Source organism: Rhipicephalus microplus, chromosome 1 (genome assembly GCF_043290135.1).
Source record: "Rhipicephalus microplus isolate Deutch F79 chromosome 1, USDA_Rmic, whole genome shotgun sequence".
NCBI lineage: Eukaryota > Metazoa > Arthropoda > Arachnida > Ixodida > Ixodidae > Rhipicephalus > Rhipicephalus microplus.
In genome coordinates, this window is record NC_134700.1 from 101,237,090 (window position 1) to 101,251,465 (window position 14,376).

Here is a 14,376-nt window from a genome sequence, read left to right on the forward strand (position 1 = left end):
TGCTTTCCACAAACGGCGAACAAAACTGCGGCAGATGCGATTCTAGATGGCATAAAATGACTTAGTTTTGAATGCGGGTGCGTAGTCAGACACACGGGAATTGTAAAAAGAACTACACCGTTTGCCGCAACCGCCGGGCGCAAAACTGCGGTTGCGGTGATGCGATAGTGATCTGCGAACTCCGAGGGCACGCGATTAAAGGCAGTAAATGCGTTAAAAAAAAGGTCAGTCTCGCAGCTAGGGCGAAGCAATGAATGCGACAGCACACGCTGAAAACGGCAAACGGATCGAAACGTGCAGCGTGCTGCTCACGCACAAATAAAGCATGAAAGCGATACACACAGAACGAGAGCAAACTAACATTTACCGCTCCACACATAACGCGCCTCTTGAACAAAAAAGATGCACGATACCTAATCACAAATACCGATGAGTACAAACAAACAAGTGTCCCAATTATACCTCGCTGTGTAAGAAAAGTGCGCACTTTTCGCAAACAGAGCCTGTGCAGTGACTGAAGTGACCTTTGTGGGCCCGGCAACAAATGCAATCGTTCCAGTGAAAGCCGAAGGCACACGATTCTCCCCATTAAAGGTTAAGCGGGCGCGCAAGATCTAACCTTGCCATCTGCGGGGCAAGGTACGCATGAGAGATAAGCGTGCGTCGGTGCATCACAAGCTGGGCGCCGAGCATGGGCGGCTTTTTTTCTTTCTCGAGTGTTCATATATATATATATATATAGATACGTATACTTATACGGTGAATCACTGTGCACATAATTGCTATCGCAATAAAAAGGGGCCAGACGCGTTTTGGCGTTCCTGTCAAAAAGAATATAGTAGTGAGCAAAGCTTTGACCCGCGCTTTTTCGGCAGCCAGCTGGGCCGTCCCATTCGTTCACGTGTGTCCCAGAAAGACATACCCGAGTTGATTTGACAGAAATAGATTTTGTTAGTTGGTGTTGATCCTTTGAGACTCTCACCTTATTGGCCGGGAAACCCTATCCTCGTGTGTTCGGCCACTCCAAGCCACTATGAGAACGATTGAGACACCCCCAACCCATCTTGTTTTTCGCAACCTTTATTTGTTTGTTTCTCCTTGGTTTTTTTTGTGCTGACAACTCTCTCCCCTTCTCCCCCCCCCCCCCCTCCTCCTGCCGTTGCGAAATCTCCCGTATTCAGAATCCTTGAACTTGGCAGGTATGACATAGCATGATATTTGAGAAAGGTAAATGGTGGCAGTGGTCTTTGCCTTTATCCGCTGAAAAACGGGGGACCAGTCAAAAGACTGGTTGCCTTGGCTTAGGTGGCGGGGGTCACTTAAAATTACACAGCCACCACCATGTGCAAGGGAATTTGCGAAATCGCCAGCAACTCACCCAGTCCTCAGTCGGTGCGCCATCTGTTGACGTGCAGAAAAGCAGCACACAATTCGGCTCTCCCCAAAAAGAGCTCCCTTCGCATTGTTTGTTCACCTAAAGTATTTCTTACACCATGGCCAGGACCAGGGCATCAGTTCAAATTAACTTCAAGTTTCAATTAACGAGCTTTTACAGTATTTAGAAGTATCACTGCATAATCTCATAGTATTTAGGTGGCTGTTTTGGAGCTAAATGTTGTGTAGTTAAATGCCATTCAGTCGCTGATAATTTATGATAATGTAAAATAGCAGCTTACTGTTTCCGGTATGTCATCGTAAGCATCTGTAGAGATTGCACACTATCTGTTTTTGTTTATACTTTGTTATTTCTGTAATGCTGTTTTGAAAGTATTTTTCACATCTTGTACAGAAGGGCATTCCGAAATGCATGATTTACTTTCAATATGCTGCAAGAGAGGCACAAGTTGACAACTGAAAGGAGGCATAACGTAGTTAGCAGCACCCAGAACAGTGTCATAACAAATGAGGCTCTATGGTTTGTAAATAGAGTAGAAATAGTCCACGATTTAATAGGTGTTGTCCTAGGCATTGCTAATTGGCATCCATAAGTGTAGCGGGTTTATTTCCTTTAGGGGACCACTAGTACCTACACTTGTGAAGTGCTGGGTTGCTGCAGAGACATGTTGATGCCACTTGGCATTTTGCACTGTGACTCTCATAGAATGGAGGCCTGTGGCCTTTCTTGTGCATACAAGACGTGGTGTAAACAAGTAGCACCGACGTGCTTTCTCGAGCACTTGTTCTAAATTCCTCAACTTGGTTGTGTGTTTCAGGAAGTGGCACTGGCGTAATTTTACACTATACGCTTCTCGCACGAGAAGGTAACAGTGGCTTTGGCCTGTGGCGAGAGTCCACAAGACGCAAATTCTGGATGCGGCAGGTAATACTGCAATATGCTGCCAAAGATAATAAAGTTATAGCTGTCCTTTGAGCAGCTTTAATAATAAGAGACACTGTCACTAAGTTTACTTGCAGCATGCTTATGCAAATTTCTTGTAGGATATTTTGAGAATGGCATAAGCTACTTTCAAGTAAAATTTGCCTTGCTTCACTTTTCTCTCTCTTGTTATGTATATATATTTGAAAGACACCTTTTTTAGTAAACTCCCTGTCTATTCTGTATTAAGCTGCCTGGCTTTCTAAGGCTCATTTATGCATGTGTTGTTCAAACTACACTGCCTGCAATCTTTTGGGGGAACATTGACTATGTGCAATGATACCTCTGCATGCTTATTTTCAGGGAGAGTGAGAGGGATTTCATTTGAGTAGGGAAAAAGTTGTCTGCTGCAAATTCACTGCTTGCTGAACTTTCTGTCACTACTTGCTTGCACCTGCGCAAAGCAGTCACTCGAGGCTGCAAGGAAGGGCCTTGCCTTGAATGGTTGATTTGAAAATGCCATTTTGTCCGATTATGGCAACTGAGACAAATTAGTAGTTAAATTTTGTTTTAAAACGCAGTAGACCCTTTTCATAATTCATAAGTGCGCCTCTCTGCGCTGCATATTTTCACAAGATATCGCGACAGCTTTCACAGTTCAAGGGGAGACGCGGTCCTAGTTGGACGAGCTCGGGCTTGTCTACTATGCGCATTTATATTAAAAGGACTGTCTACCACCCTTTGTTGCTCTCCTGTTTTGTGTCGCAATAAAAAGCGTACCATGTGAAGTGTCTAACCTTGCAGCGGTTTCTCTGGAAATTGCGCAGAAATGTTTAAAACAGAATTTTTCTGTCCATGTCTCCTTCCATCGGTGGGACGAATTCCCACAACACTGGTCAGTGCGTGTTAAAGTCGAAAACTGAGACCGCATGTGGTTTTTGCAGGCTTCGTCAAGTTTGGTTATAAATAAAACAAATATCTTAGTGGTCGTTTTAGGCACACACACTTTTTTGTTGTTCTCATGAGCGCCGGCGAATGCCGTGGTCGTGTTTTTCCGCCGTTTGCAGGCAGGCATGCACGCAAGCGAACACTCTGCTGGCAGCGCTACCGGGCGCCTATTTGAGCACATGAGGAAACAGAAAGTGTAAATTGGTCTCTGGTGCAACCTAAAGCTGCCTCAAGTGCATAAAATACAACTTCAAGTTAAAAGTGTTTGTTTTTAAGCGAAATAAGTTTACCTGCGAGGATTTCTTGTCCTACCAATAGATTGTTATGATTGACCACATTCGCTGTTGGGTGACGCTAGTGGTCACTTTTTATCAACTTTCAACATCAAGCAAAAATTATAATTCCTTGTTTCTGGCCCAAAAGCATGCTTGTTGCTGCGGATGTGGTGAACAACCTTTTTATTTGCGCCACAATCAGAAAAATTTTTTCGAGCGGTAGGCAGTTCCTTTAAGAAAGCCTACACCATGTTTTCCTGGGTACTTCATAGCGGAAGCGATCCACGCTTGAACAGATTTTTTCCAGTATGTGACTAGCTGCCATTAGTTCATACTATTCTTACGCACCCGGCTGTTGGCTTCATGTCATACGTGGTAACTAAACGAATAATTGGTGCAGAGTAATATAAACGACAGCTGTGATTCGACTCCTGCATAAATGTGCCAAAGTGTGTGAAATAGGATTTACTGCATCATCCTGATGGAATCTGCATAAATTGTTGAAACTGCGCCGGAGACTCTGGTTTATTTGTGTCTGTCACCCGCTTTCGTAATCTTTACACGTAAAAATATGTGGAGCTTCATCTCGAGGCCACCGAAGTTACAACCACCGACAAAAGGTCATTTGACTAACAAAACAGCACTGGCATATGTGTCCCGATTATGGTGCCATGTACGCTGCTGACGCAATTTTTGGTGTGCGAGCCGACGGCAATACACGCTCTCTGCTAGTCCTAGCAACTTGTAGGCCAATTAATGCCAATCAAGTGTTGGCAATTTGACTGATGTCATCTCTTCCACAAGCGCTTTTCGCTTTTGCAGCAGATGTATTTTTATAGACGAAAATTCTGATGAACTGAGTGACTGACTTGAATGTTGCGGCATCGAATTCCAGCCATGGCAGTTGCATTTTGATGGAAGTGAAATACTAGAAGTTCGTGTACTTGGATTTAGGTGCACATCATGTACTTGGATTTATTTAGGTGCACATTTTAAAGAGCCCCAGGTGGTCAAAAGTTTGAGCCCTCCGCTTTGGCTTCCCTCATAATTATACCATGGTTTTGGGATGTAAAGCCCTGAAAATTAATAATAAGAGCTGGGCGATGAAATGTATGCCAAGGATTGCATTGAATGATAGAGGTCATAAAACTGCTATCAGCTTTCTGTTAAAGCCGAGTTAGAATACTGTATTGTCCCGCTGTGGTGGTCTAGTGGCTAAGGTACTCGGCTGCTGACTCGTAGGTCGCGGGATCGAATCCCGGTTGCGGCGCCTGCATTTCCGGTGGAGGCGGAAATGTTATAGGCCCGTGTACTCAGATTTGGGTGCATGTTAAAGAACCACAGGTGGTCGAAATTTCCGAAGCCCTCCACTACGGCGTCTCTCATAATCATTTGGCGGTTTTGGGGCGTTATACACCACATATCGATTGATAGAACAGTGTATAGTTAAGTGCAGAATGTTTTTAGAGTATTTTAAGAACAGAAATGCAATGCTCTGTAAGTGACTTTGTGCGGTAACTGCATAGACGAAAATATGGATTCAATAACTGACTGTGGGAGCTGCTTTACTTCTAGGAAACAATGTAAATATGCTCTCATATTCATGCTGTTAAGATCAATGCAGTGCTACCCTCTTGTACCTTTCGTGTTCCCTTAGAAAAAAAGGCAATAATCATTGTTCTGCATAAGAAACTTTTCTGGAAAAAAGGTTTTTTAAACTTATACTGCCAGTGCTCAACTAGATAATTGAAACTAGGATCACTTTCAGTACTACAACTAAAACTAGGGCCCTGTATAATTATCATTGATTCTCAGTATTACCAGACATTTTTTTCACTTTCTATTTCTCGCTCATTTAATAGTAATTACAGTGCAGAGATTCAAATCTACGCAGGAAAAATACTTCAATGCATTGAAGCGCTGTTGATAACTCAAAGGTTCACTGAAAAAGCTTGAAATTTTTATACAAATTATTTAGCCTGTGTAGTGAACTAACTGTTTTAACATATAAATTTGAATGCTCTGTGTGTTATGTGTAATCTATTCGTTGTGTATGTTCAGACATGCATGCATTGCGATAGTTCAGACTGGTGCTATCGCACAGACTTTTCAGATGCCCCTGCATCTGGGACGTGCCATGTTTTGCGACATAACTCATGCGACCAATCGGATTCAGATCTTAGCATTTGTAATAAGATGTAACATAAGCCATTAATAAGTGTTACTGAAATGGGCAGCACTCGTAATGCGCATCACATGGGAACTAGCTGAACTAGGTCTAATTAGCAATTGTACTGCATAGTACAATTGTACGCACTCGACTAGTGCTTAGTAAACCCTCAGTAATACTTTGGCAGTCAGAGGAGTGTACATGCTGAGTGTTCCCTGCAGACCGGTACATCACTCAGTACCTCTGTAGAGGAGTTGGCATGCTAAATGTTCTCTGTGGATCAGTATATCAGTCAGTGCTTGTGTAGAGAAGTTGGCATGCTGAATGTTCTGTACGGACCAGTACATCAGTCATACTTGTACAGTTGAAACCCGCAAAAAGGAAATTGGTGGGGAAAGCACGAAATTTCGCTCTAGCAGGAATTTCGTTGGCACGACAATGGTGCAGAGATGACATGAGATTTACAAAAAAACACATTATTTTCAAAAGTCAGTAAGTTTACTTTGGTGGGCCTTACCACTAACGCGCCACTAATTTTAAGGAATATCCGAATAAAAAAGTGAGACTTTTCTCCTATGCAGCCATTTGTGTCGCTCAGCGGCACAGTGCACGAAAATCTCCGTTTGTCGCACTTTCTTACAGAAGCTGTTTCTTTTTTCCTTGCATATTCGGCAGATATTACACAAATATTAATCTAGCCCAAGTAATTTTATATGCCGAAAATAATATTGTCCTGTAGCCATGACGGTGAATAGTGTAGTCACCAAACCAGCTAATATTTGTCTTTCAGCTGAGCTTGTGGCACCGCGAAATAAAGCTTACCAACTACAGTGGTGTATGCACAGACAAGGGTCTTCTAAATCTGATCCGCACTTCTAAATAAAACGTCAGTTCTTCCTGCACGAGTCATGGTATACGTTCCAGCATCATTTCTCATTTGCAGAGGCCGCAGAGTGTGTTACAATGTCCGTGTCGCACTTCCAGCGAGAATAGTATACTATAAGACGTTTGTTATGTTTTCAAATCGTCTGTGTGTGTCTTCCATCTTGAAATGACCATGTGATGCATTTGCTATAGAAAAAAAAACTAACTAATTATGTTACTCATTATGCTAATAACGAACACATTAACTTCGTGCATTACCCCTATAAAAAAGTAATGGATGTTATTTCTGCCGTTACTCCCTAATCCGAAATTTTAAATCATTGAATCATCGCTGCCGGAACACACAATAAGAATTTTATGAAGGTCAAAGTTCTGATCCAATAAGAATAATTTGTATTAATGTGCCGTTTCTTTGCAGTACTATTTATGGTTGCTAAATTTATTTGTCCTGTTATATTTGAAGGCTTTTAACTCTGCGGCACATGGTAAGACGATTTTTCTCAGTGGAACAATAAAAGTGAATTTGTCAATGTCACCGTCAACGCTCTCTGCAAAGAAAACATCACTGAACAAACTTGCAGTAATCTTAACTGCGTTCTTCTGCTAACAAAATTATGCTCTATTTTGTAGCAATAAAAAATGCCTGATGGCATAAATCTGGGAAAAAGTATTTGCACACAATTTTTTTCATCAATTTATTTGCATATTTACCACAGAAGTTGAGAGTGTATATCTAAAGCTGTTTGGGATCAGCCTTGCTCGCTCAGGATTTCAGTAGCCTGAAAGCTAATCGCAGTTGGGGATAGCAAGACGCAATACCAATTTTGGAATGGAAACAAAGTGTACAAATTGTTGCAAAGTATTGTACGAACAGGTTCCTTAATGTGACTGCAACATTCTGCATGTAAGGAACAGTTGCAATTTAAAGCTGTCACGGGACAGTTCGCTTTGCTTATTCGTAAATACTTACTCACCTACACTGAATAAGTGAACGACAGAGAGGCTTTGTGGTACCTGCATTCACTTTCAGAAAGAGCTCATGAACGCACGAAAAGTTTGCCTTGAGCACGTACAGTGTGGGGTCATGAGGCACCAGAAGTACCGAGACAGTCGCTCATCTACAGTTGGCGAGGTGTCCTTGAGAATGCATTTCCAAAGAAGTCATCCTTGATTATGCTGCGTCTCAGCCAGGTCTCTGTACCCTGATTCCCGATGCCCGTGAGTCAATCGAAAGTTGACAGCTCGCTTTTTACGGCTCGGAGTGCCGCATTTCACTTCGATTCACTAACAGTAAATGACAACTTGAACCTCGGCAGCAAGCTTACCAAAACTAGCACATCTAGTTAAGAAATTTCGGCAGTTTGTTCCCCGGTATATTTTCCCCCTTGCAACAAAGAACACTGCGCGTGGCCGCTTGGTGTCAACGTCTGACGTGATGATGGAATAAAATGGGGAGTACTAGAACGAGATGAAGGAATTTTGTGTGAAATTTTTGGAATCATTGGAAAGAAAAGTAACGAGTCATGTCATACCCCACATCGCTGAAAATGGTATTGTAAGTACGTTACTCATTACAGTTCTGAAATATTAACAAGTGCGTAAGTGATGTGTTACCGGTAACACTGGCAATGTCAGTTCGTGCAAGTGTCGGCAGCAGGTCAAACGCCTGTCACACCTGAAAAGAAACAAGACCACATTGTAGTATGTGCTGGGTTTAGTGGCGGTGACAATTATCAGCCTCATCTGTGGTATTAGTTTACTTGAAATGAGTCACGTAGCCATAACATGCGTGGACTTGAGCTTCCCATTTGGAGCTTCTGCTATCGAGTAACAGAAGCAGGGTCGAACTGGGGTCGCAGCCGCGTGCTGTACCGATTCGTCGTCCTCCATTAACACAAGAACTAAGCAAGTAAGTGACTAAGGGGTGTCTGAAGGAAATGTTTTATGCAGAGGTCCAATTTCGCCAGAGCAACTTCTGCTGCTCCGAGAGTGACTGCTGCTCTGTATACAGTGCCTCCCGTAGTTTTCTATATACATACTAGAGGGAACTCTGGCGCTAGTGTCTATGGGAGCTGCAATGCATGGCGCTTCAGTGAGCAGGGGAATTATCGGTAGTACACGAATTTGCCTAGTCTTCGTACTTTACGTTCCTTCTAGCTTCGCCAGGCTTGAAGCTGCCTTTTCACGAAACAACAGTTGACAAATGTTCAGCAGTTGCTATTCACTGCTTTTATCTTTTAGCCTTACCATTTCAAATAGGATCACGAAGTTCAAAAGGGTTGTCTTTCCTTCGAAACAAAACCGAAACACAGCAATAAACAAAGCCACAAGTGTGATTCGCCGCCCGCAAGTATAAAGTCTAGGCAAATTCATGTACTCTCATCATTCCCACGGTTGTTCAATGATCGCAGTGCCAGTCCCCCCTCCAGTTAAACTATGGTGCCTTCCACACAGGAACATACGGCTCGCGTCCTGACTCTGTCTCTCGAAAGGAACTTTACTTTTTGCTGTCAACTACACTCCTATTTTATTAAATCAACAAGTAGCTAGCCTTAACTAGATGCTGTGAAAAGTCCGTGTCACCGTGGGGCAAAATTTTACATGTCGCCACCTATTTTTGCTGCTTTTTGTCCGCGTATTGTTTTCTGAGCATCACTAAAGCAAAGAAAATGGAAGTCAAAGTTCGATTTTACAACTTTTGCACCGAAACATTTAACACGGCATGTCACAGTGTAGCGTCACGAATTGCGATGTTCTGTGTGTTTGTTTTGGCTTCATTCACCCGGAATGTTGCGGCGTTAATTCTCAAAGTAACAGTGTGTGCTTTCTTTCTTCCTTTTACTCTCGAGATTTATGTAGTCTTTAGCAGCAGGCGCCGTCATAACCAACTGCGTAAATACAAGCTGCAGGTTGCAGACGATTTGGCACCCGTATATTCTTTTTACACCTTCTCCACACAAGCAGGCTTCATTTTACGGCAAACAGTAGTGGTTTTGGTCTCGCGGTGAGACAATTTCTCGCCGAATCTTGGCTTCGGTGGCTGCATTTTCGATGGAGGCAAAAATGCTGTACCGCCTGTGTGCTCAGATTTTGGTGCACGTTAAAGAACCTGGAGCCCTCCACTACAGCATCTGTCGTAATAATATGGTGGTTTTTGGACGTTAAACCCCACATATCATCATCATTATCAAGGCAATTGCTTGTACAACAAAAATTATTTTTTTGTCTTTAGCGTTTTTATGGTGGACATCTCTTAGATGTACCAATGCTTTTGCTTCCTAATGTCCATTTGGAACTCATTTTTTCTTTCTTTCTATTCTGTCTTCTGGTATTTGCAGCCACCGTCGCAAGGTGACGCGCAACGTGAGCATTCTTTCGCTGCAAAAGGAGCGCCAACATCGCGGTTGAGCACGGCGCCCTTCTTCAACAGGGGCAGCTGCCATTTGTGGGAGCCACAGAACCAGTCTGGCTCATCTCCAAGGTTAGGTCTTGTACAGGCTCGTTGCTCTGGCACGGGAGAGGAGAGAAACCTCCGCGTTGTGTTGTTTTAACTACTCCCATGGGAGTCCTTCCTTACTTCCTGCTGTATTTATGCATTCTGCCAGCCCGGCCCTTGGAAATAAAGCACTGTATTCGAGTTCCTTGAGTTGACAATTCATGTTTCGTTATTATTGTAGTTGTTGTTACTCTTGCTCATATTGTTGTGTCATGACATGTATTTGAAGTAAGGGAGGCGCAGAATGAAATCTGCTTTATAAATAGGGACAAGTGTAGATAAAAAGAAATGGATGGCTAAAGGAGTGACTCACGCATGCTTTAGAATCGTGTATATTAAAAAAGGAAGAAGTAAATAAATTTTGCAACCAATTACACTACAACTGAGCGGAATCTGATAAACTGGAATCACTAAATAAAGAACCAGGGACCAATGGAAAGGGAAAATCGTATCTGAAAGAATAGAAACAAAATACCCTGAATCTTTACGAGCGTAGATGCGTTGATCCGAAAATCGCACAAAGCGGCTCTCGGCCTACCCCTTGGAACCTCCACTCAATGTCTAGAAGTATACACAATAATTACAGTTGTGTTGGTTATCTAGTTCGTTCTCAGTATGCGGAGAATGAATGAGATAACCATGGCGAAACAGCTATGTGACAGGATTATAGTATCTTTTATCCCCCAAAACGTGAACCCACACTATCTGAAAGGTCATAGATATGTTCGAGCTCTCAAGTTACAGCAACAATTCGAGAGTGATTTGGAGGCGGTGTACACAGATGTCGCCCAATGCGGTATGAACAAGTAGTCCCTTGCAGTTGGAGCGGCTGCGTGTCAAGGCCTTCTCACTTGTGGCACCGCTCGAGCCGCATTCTTGAATACCGCTGAAGCTTCAGCCGTTGCGTTAACTATTAAAGATAGAGATATCGTGGGACAGCCCTGCCTTATTCTAACAGATTCCATGGTAACATGTAAACTCTTCCTCACTGAAAGACTACCACACAACACCATTCGCACATTAGGACCCGACCTAATGGAGGACCACGCGATCATCTGGTGTGCGGGTCATGCAACACTCGGTGACTATGAGAGAGCGGACGGCGCAGCTCGTGCTTTTACCAACAGTGCGGCCGACCTTTCTTACCGTGAGTTCCTTGAGCACGCACTTACTGCTTGAGCGACAAAAGTACAGTGCACCACACCCTGGTCTATGCGGTAGGGCTGGTCTATGCGGTAGGGACTCATTATTGGTGCCGTATACAAACACACATATCCCAACTTTTCATTGAACCACGCCATTCGCCCCAGAATGTACAGCGATGGCTGTCCGTGGTGCGGTGGCAGGCCCACTCTCACCCACATAATGTAGAATTGCCGCAACTAGTCAAATGAAGAAATTAGCTCTAATAGCAAAATTGCTGGAAGTGAGTAGTGGGAGGCTTCGCTCGCCAGTGGAGATCTGGGGGTGAACTAGCGCTCCTCGACAAGGCACAGTGCGCCGCTGTGGAGCTACATTTCAAGTGGTGCGACATTTCATCCGCTTTGGTTCTCTGCACGCCGGCAATGTGCTGACGGGTTTGGTGTGTCGATGTGGTCGAGAGTGCTGGTACACCATGGGCCTCTCGAGTAGCTGAACTGAATGCTGAAGTGGATGGACACCGTGTCCATCCCCAGAAAACTCGCCTTGCTCCCCAGAAAACTCGCCTTGCACCACAAGACCATTCTATTCGCACTGGTAGAGCGTAATCTGAGCATGTGGTATGAGAGTCACAAGAGAGTCACTAAGTGGGCGCTGGCCTATGCTGCACGCTCGAGGCACTCTAAGGCCGCGTTCACACTGAGCATTCCGGCTGCCGAAAGTGCTCCGAATCCGGTTCGGCGGCGGCGAGTTCCGCCGAAAGGGCCCTCTCCGCGCCGATCGCTCTCGGACCGATTTTTGCGGCGTCTGCCGCCGAATCGGTCTCCGTGGACCAATAGGAGCGCTAGTCAAGGAATTTTGAAAAATGGCGTCCAAACCCTACTCACTTGTTATGCTGCAGTGCACGTAAGTGAATGTTGAAACCAACGGGAGTTTAACCTTCTCTGTGCCTACTTCGCGTCCGTATTTCGTGGAAGAGGTGACCGAGCTTGCTGTTGGCGTGACCGAGCTTGTTGCGGTCTTGCAGAGCAAAACGAACCCTCAACGCCGCTGGCGTCGGTGGTTTTTCTGCTCTTCGTGCATTACAAGACAGCCACTTGCCAGCAAAATAAGCAGTCCTGTGTTTCTTGCTTCTTGCGTACGAGAATCGTCGAAGTATACACCACTGGATATCGTAGTAGCGTTTGCGAGCCGCGACAACAACCGGGGGACAGCGCATCCATCCGCGTTCGCCCTGTAGTAGATGGCATATTCGGCTGCGCGGGGCGCGTCTAGTGCGAACGACGCTGCGTTTCGGCGGCAGGCGAATTTCGGTCGCTGTAGAAAGCGGATCTTTCAGTGTGAACTAGGCATAACGCAGCGCCTCCAGAATACCATTCACCGATTTTCTTGCGCAGAACATCAAATAAACGTTTTGTTCACTCTGTCCAGACGCAAGACTATCGTCTTTCGACGATATTTGCAGTGTAACATGCAGATTCGGGCCAATTTTTTTTCCCTGTAATCCTTTGTCCCCTGTAATTTGCTGACGCATATCCGCGACGGAAATACGTCAGTGAACCCTAAAATAAAATATTTTAGTGTTGAAAAACAATACTGGCGGATGCCCCGCAATAGTGGAAACAATGTACTAACTTCGCGCAACGTAAGCTTCCGCTTCATTTTTAGTTCGGTGCCTAGTAATAAGGACAACTCGTACACTTGTTCGAATGAATCCTTCACAGTAGCCCTTCTTTAGATCGAGTACAGGCCGTTCAGAAGGCTTACAATAGAGCGGTAAGAAGAAACCTTACTGTCCCAACGTGGGAGCCGCCTGCGTCAACCTAAACGTTGCATGATCTTCAGGTTCTGAACAAGTTTAATCGCACGGCACCATAACCTGTACACCTACATTACCAGCCACCGGTATTCCAGCCATCCTCGTAGTGGGTAAGCGTCGGTATTTGAGGAGTAAGCAAGCAACAATTAGCCAAAGTTGCAGCTACCAAGGGAGTCATTGCAACATGAACGCAACAAGAGGCCCGGCGAGCTTTCAGTCAACATATCCGCTTCTACCGACGTATTCGCCGTCAATTTGCTCGCACCGGGAAGTTGGTGCCAGTTCGTTGAAGGAAGGATCAAGTCTGGCGCCGAATCCATTGCCGGTGCCCAAGTTGCTACCGCCACGAACGGAACAGCTTCCAAATGTGTCTTCAGGTGCGGTCGCTAGTTTTGACGCGTCGCGTGCAAATGAGAAGGAAAGAAACGTCGGGGAAGTGACTGCGCTAGCAGCCTCAAAAGGACACTTAGGCAAATAACAATTTGTCGGAGTGAAAGGTCAATGTATTTTTCTTCATGGTTATTGTGCACTTATAGTTGTACACGTTTTCTTTGAGTTTCTTCGATCTACTTCCATGCCTTTAAAAAACAAGCTAAAGTTCTAAGTGGTGCAGCGCCCCACTATAAATCATTAGAAGGCTGAATAATGGATTGACCTTTAGACACCAGTGTTTCAAAGAAGACCAGCGTAGGTCTCACTGTTTGTTTTTGTCCTTGTTGTAGGCAATTTCTTGAAGATTACCAGTGACACGACGTTTACGGCCTTGCCGTCCTCTCGGGGTAGTGGCGATGGCGGTGAGGTTTTGTCTCCAAGGTGCGATGAGGCAGAGGCTTCAGGCGCACCGGTTTTGGCCTACTGCAAGATGGCAGCGAAAATGGTCGGATCCGCGTCGCTCGTGCTCGCCGTCGCCGCCGTCATCGTCGCGCTGGGGCAACTGCTGGCCTTGAGTGACGTCATGGGCGAGGACCCGTCGTTCGTCCCATCGCGACCTCTCATACGGGGTCACTTCCCGGAGGGCCCTGTGCGACACGCGGATGGTGGCAGCGTGCCGACCACGAGGATGACGACGATTGCGAGCGCGTCGGGCGCTGCGGACGCTAGCCCTAACCCACCGGCTGTGCCCTCCACGGCCAGAGTAAAGCCATCGTGTACGGTAATCACGAAAGCGGGACTCCACGTTTAAAGTAAAGTTCGCCGTAGCAGTACTGTTCACCCAGCAGTATACACAAGATGATGTCGCACTGGACCCGCGATTCTCGATGCTGCGCGTGCCATAAAATTACAAGCGCACTAGCACTTTGCCTGCCCGGGCTTTCACGCATTTTA

At 45.1% G+C, this 14,376-nt stretch overlaps 2 protein-coding genes across 5 annotated transcripts in view; both read left to right on the forward strand.

The window, feature by feature from the left end:
• LOC119178459 (tubulin monoglutamylase TTLL4) overlaps positions 1–10,241 on the forward strand; it is a 116,700-nt gene extending 106,459 nt beyond the window's left edge. For 3 of the 4 annotated variants that reach the window (XM_037429665.2, XM_037429666.2, XM_075886417.1), the window contains one exon: positions 9,934–10,241. In XM_037429665.2, coding sequence (XP_037285562.2) covers positions 9,934–10,003 — 70 coding nt within the window. In that variant the 3' untranslated portion in view covers positions 10,004–10,241. Of the gene's footprint in view, positions 1–2,213; positions 2,321–9,933 lie in introns of all 4 variants that reach the window. The other variant, XR_005110709.2, reaches the window with a different exon arrangement.
• Positions 10,242–13,127: 2,886 nt separating this feature from the next.
• LOC142796238 (uncharacterized) lies at positions 13,128–14,376 on the forward strand. Its single transcript, XM_075886438.1, has 2 exons — positions 13,128–13,427; positions 13,773–14,376. Exons 1-2 carry the CDS (start codon positions 13,235–13,237, stop codon positions 14,231–14,233), a joined length of 654 nt encoding a protein of 217 aa, XP_075742553.1. The 5' UTR covers positions 13,128–13,234; the 3' UTR covers positions 14,234–14,376.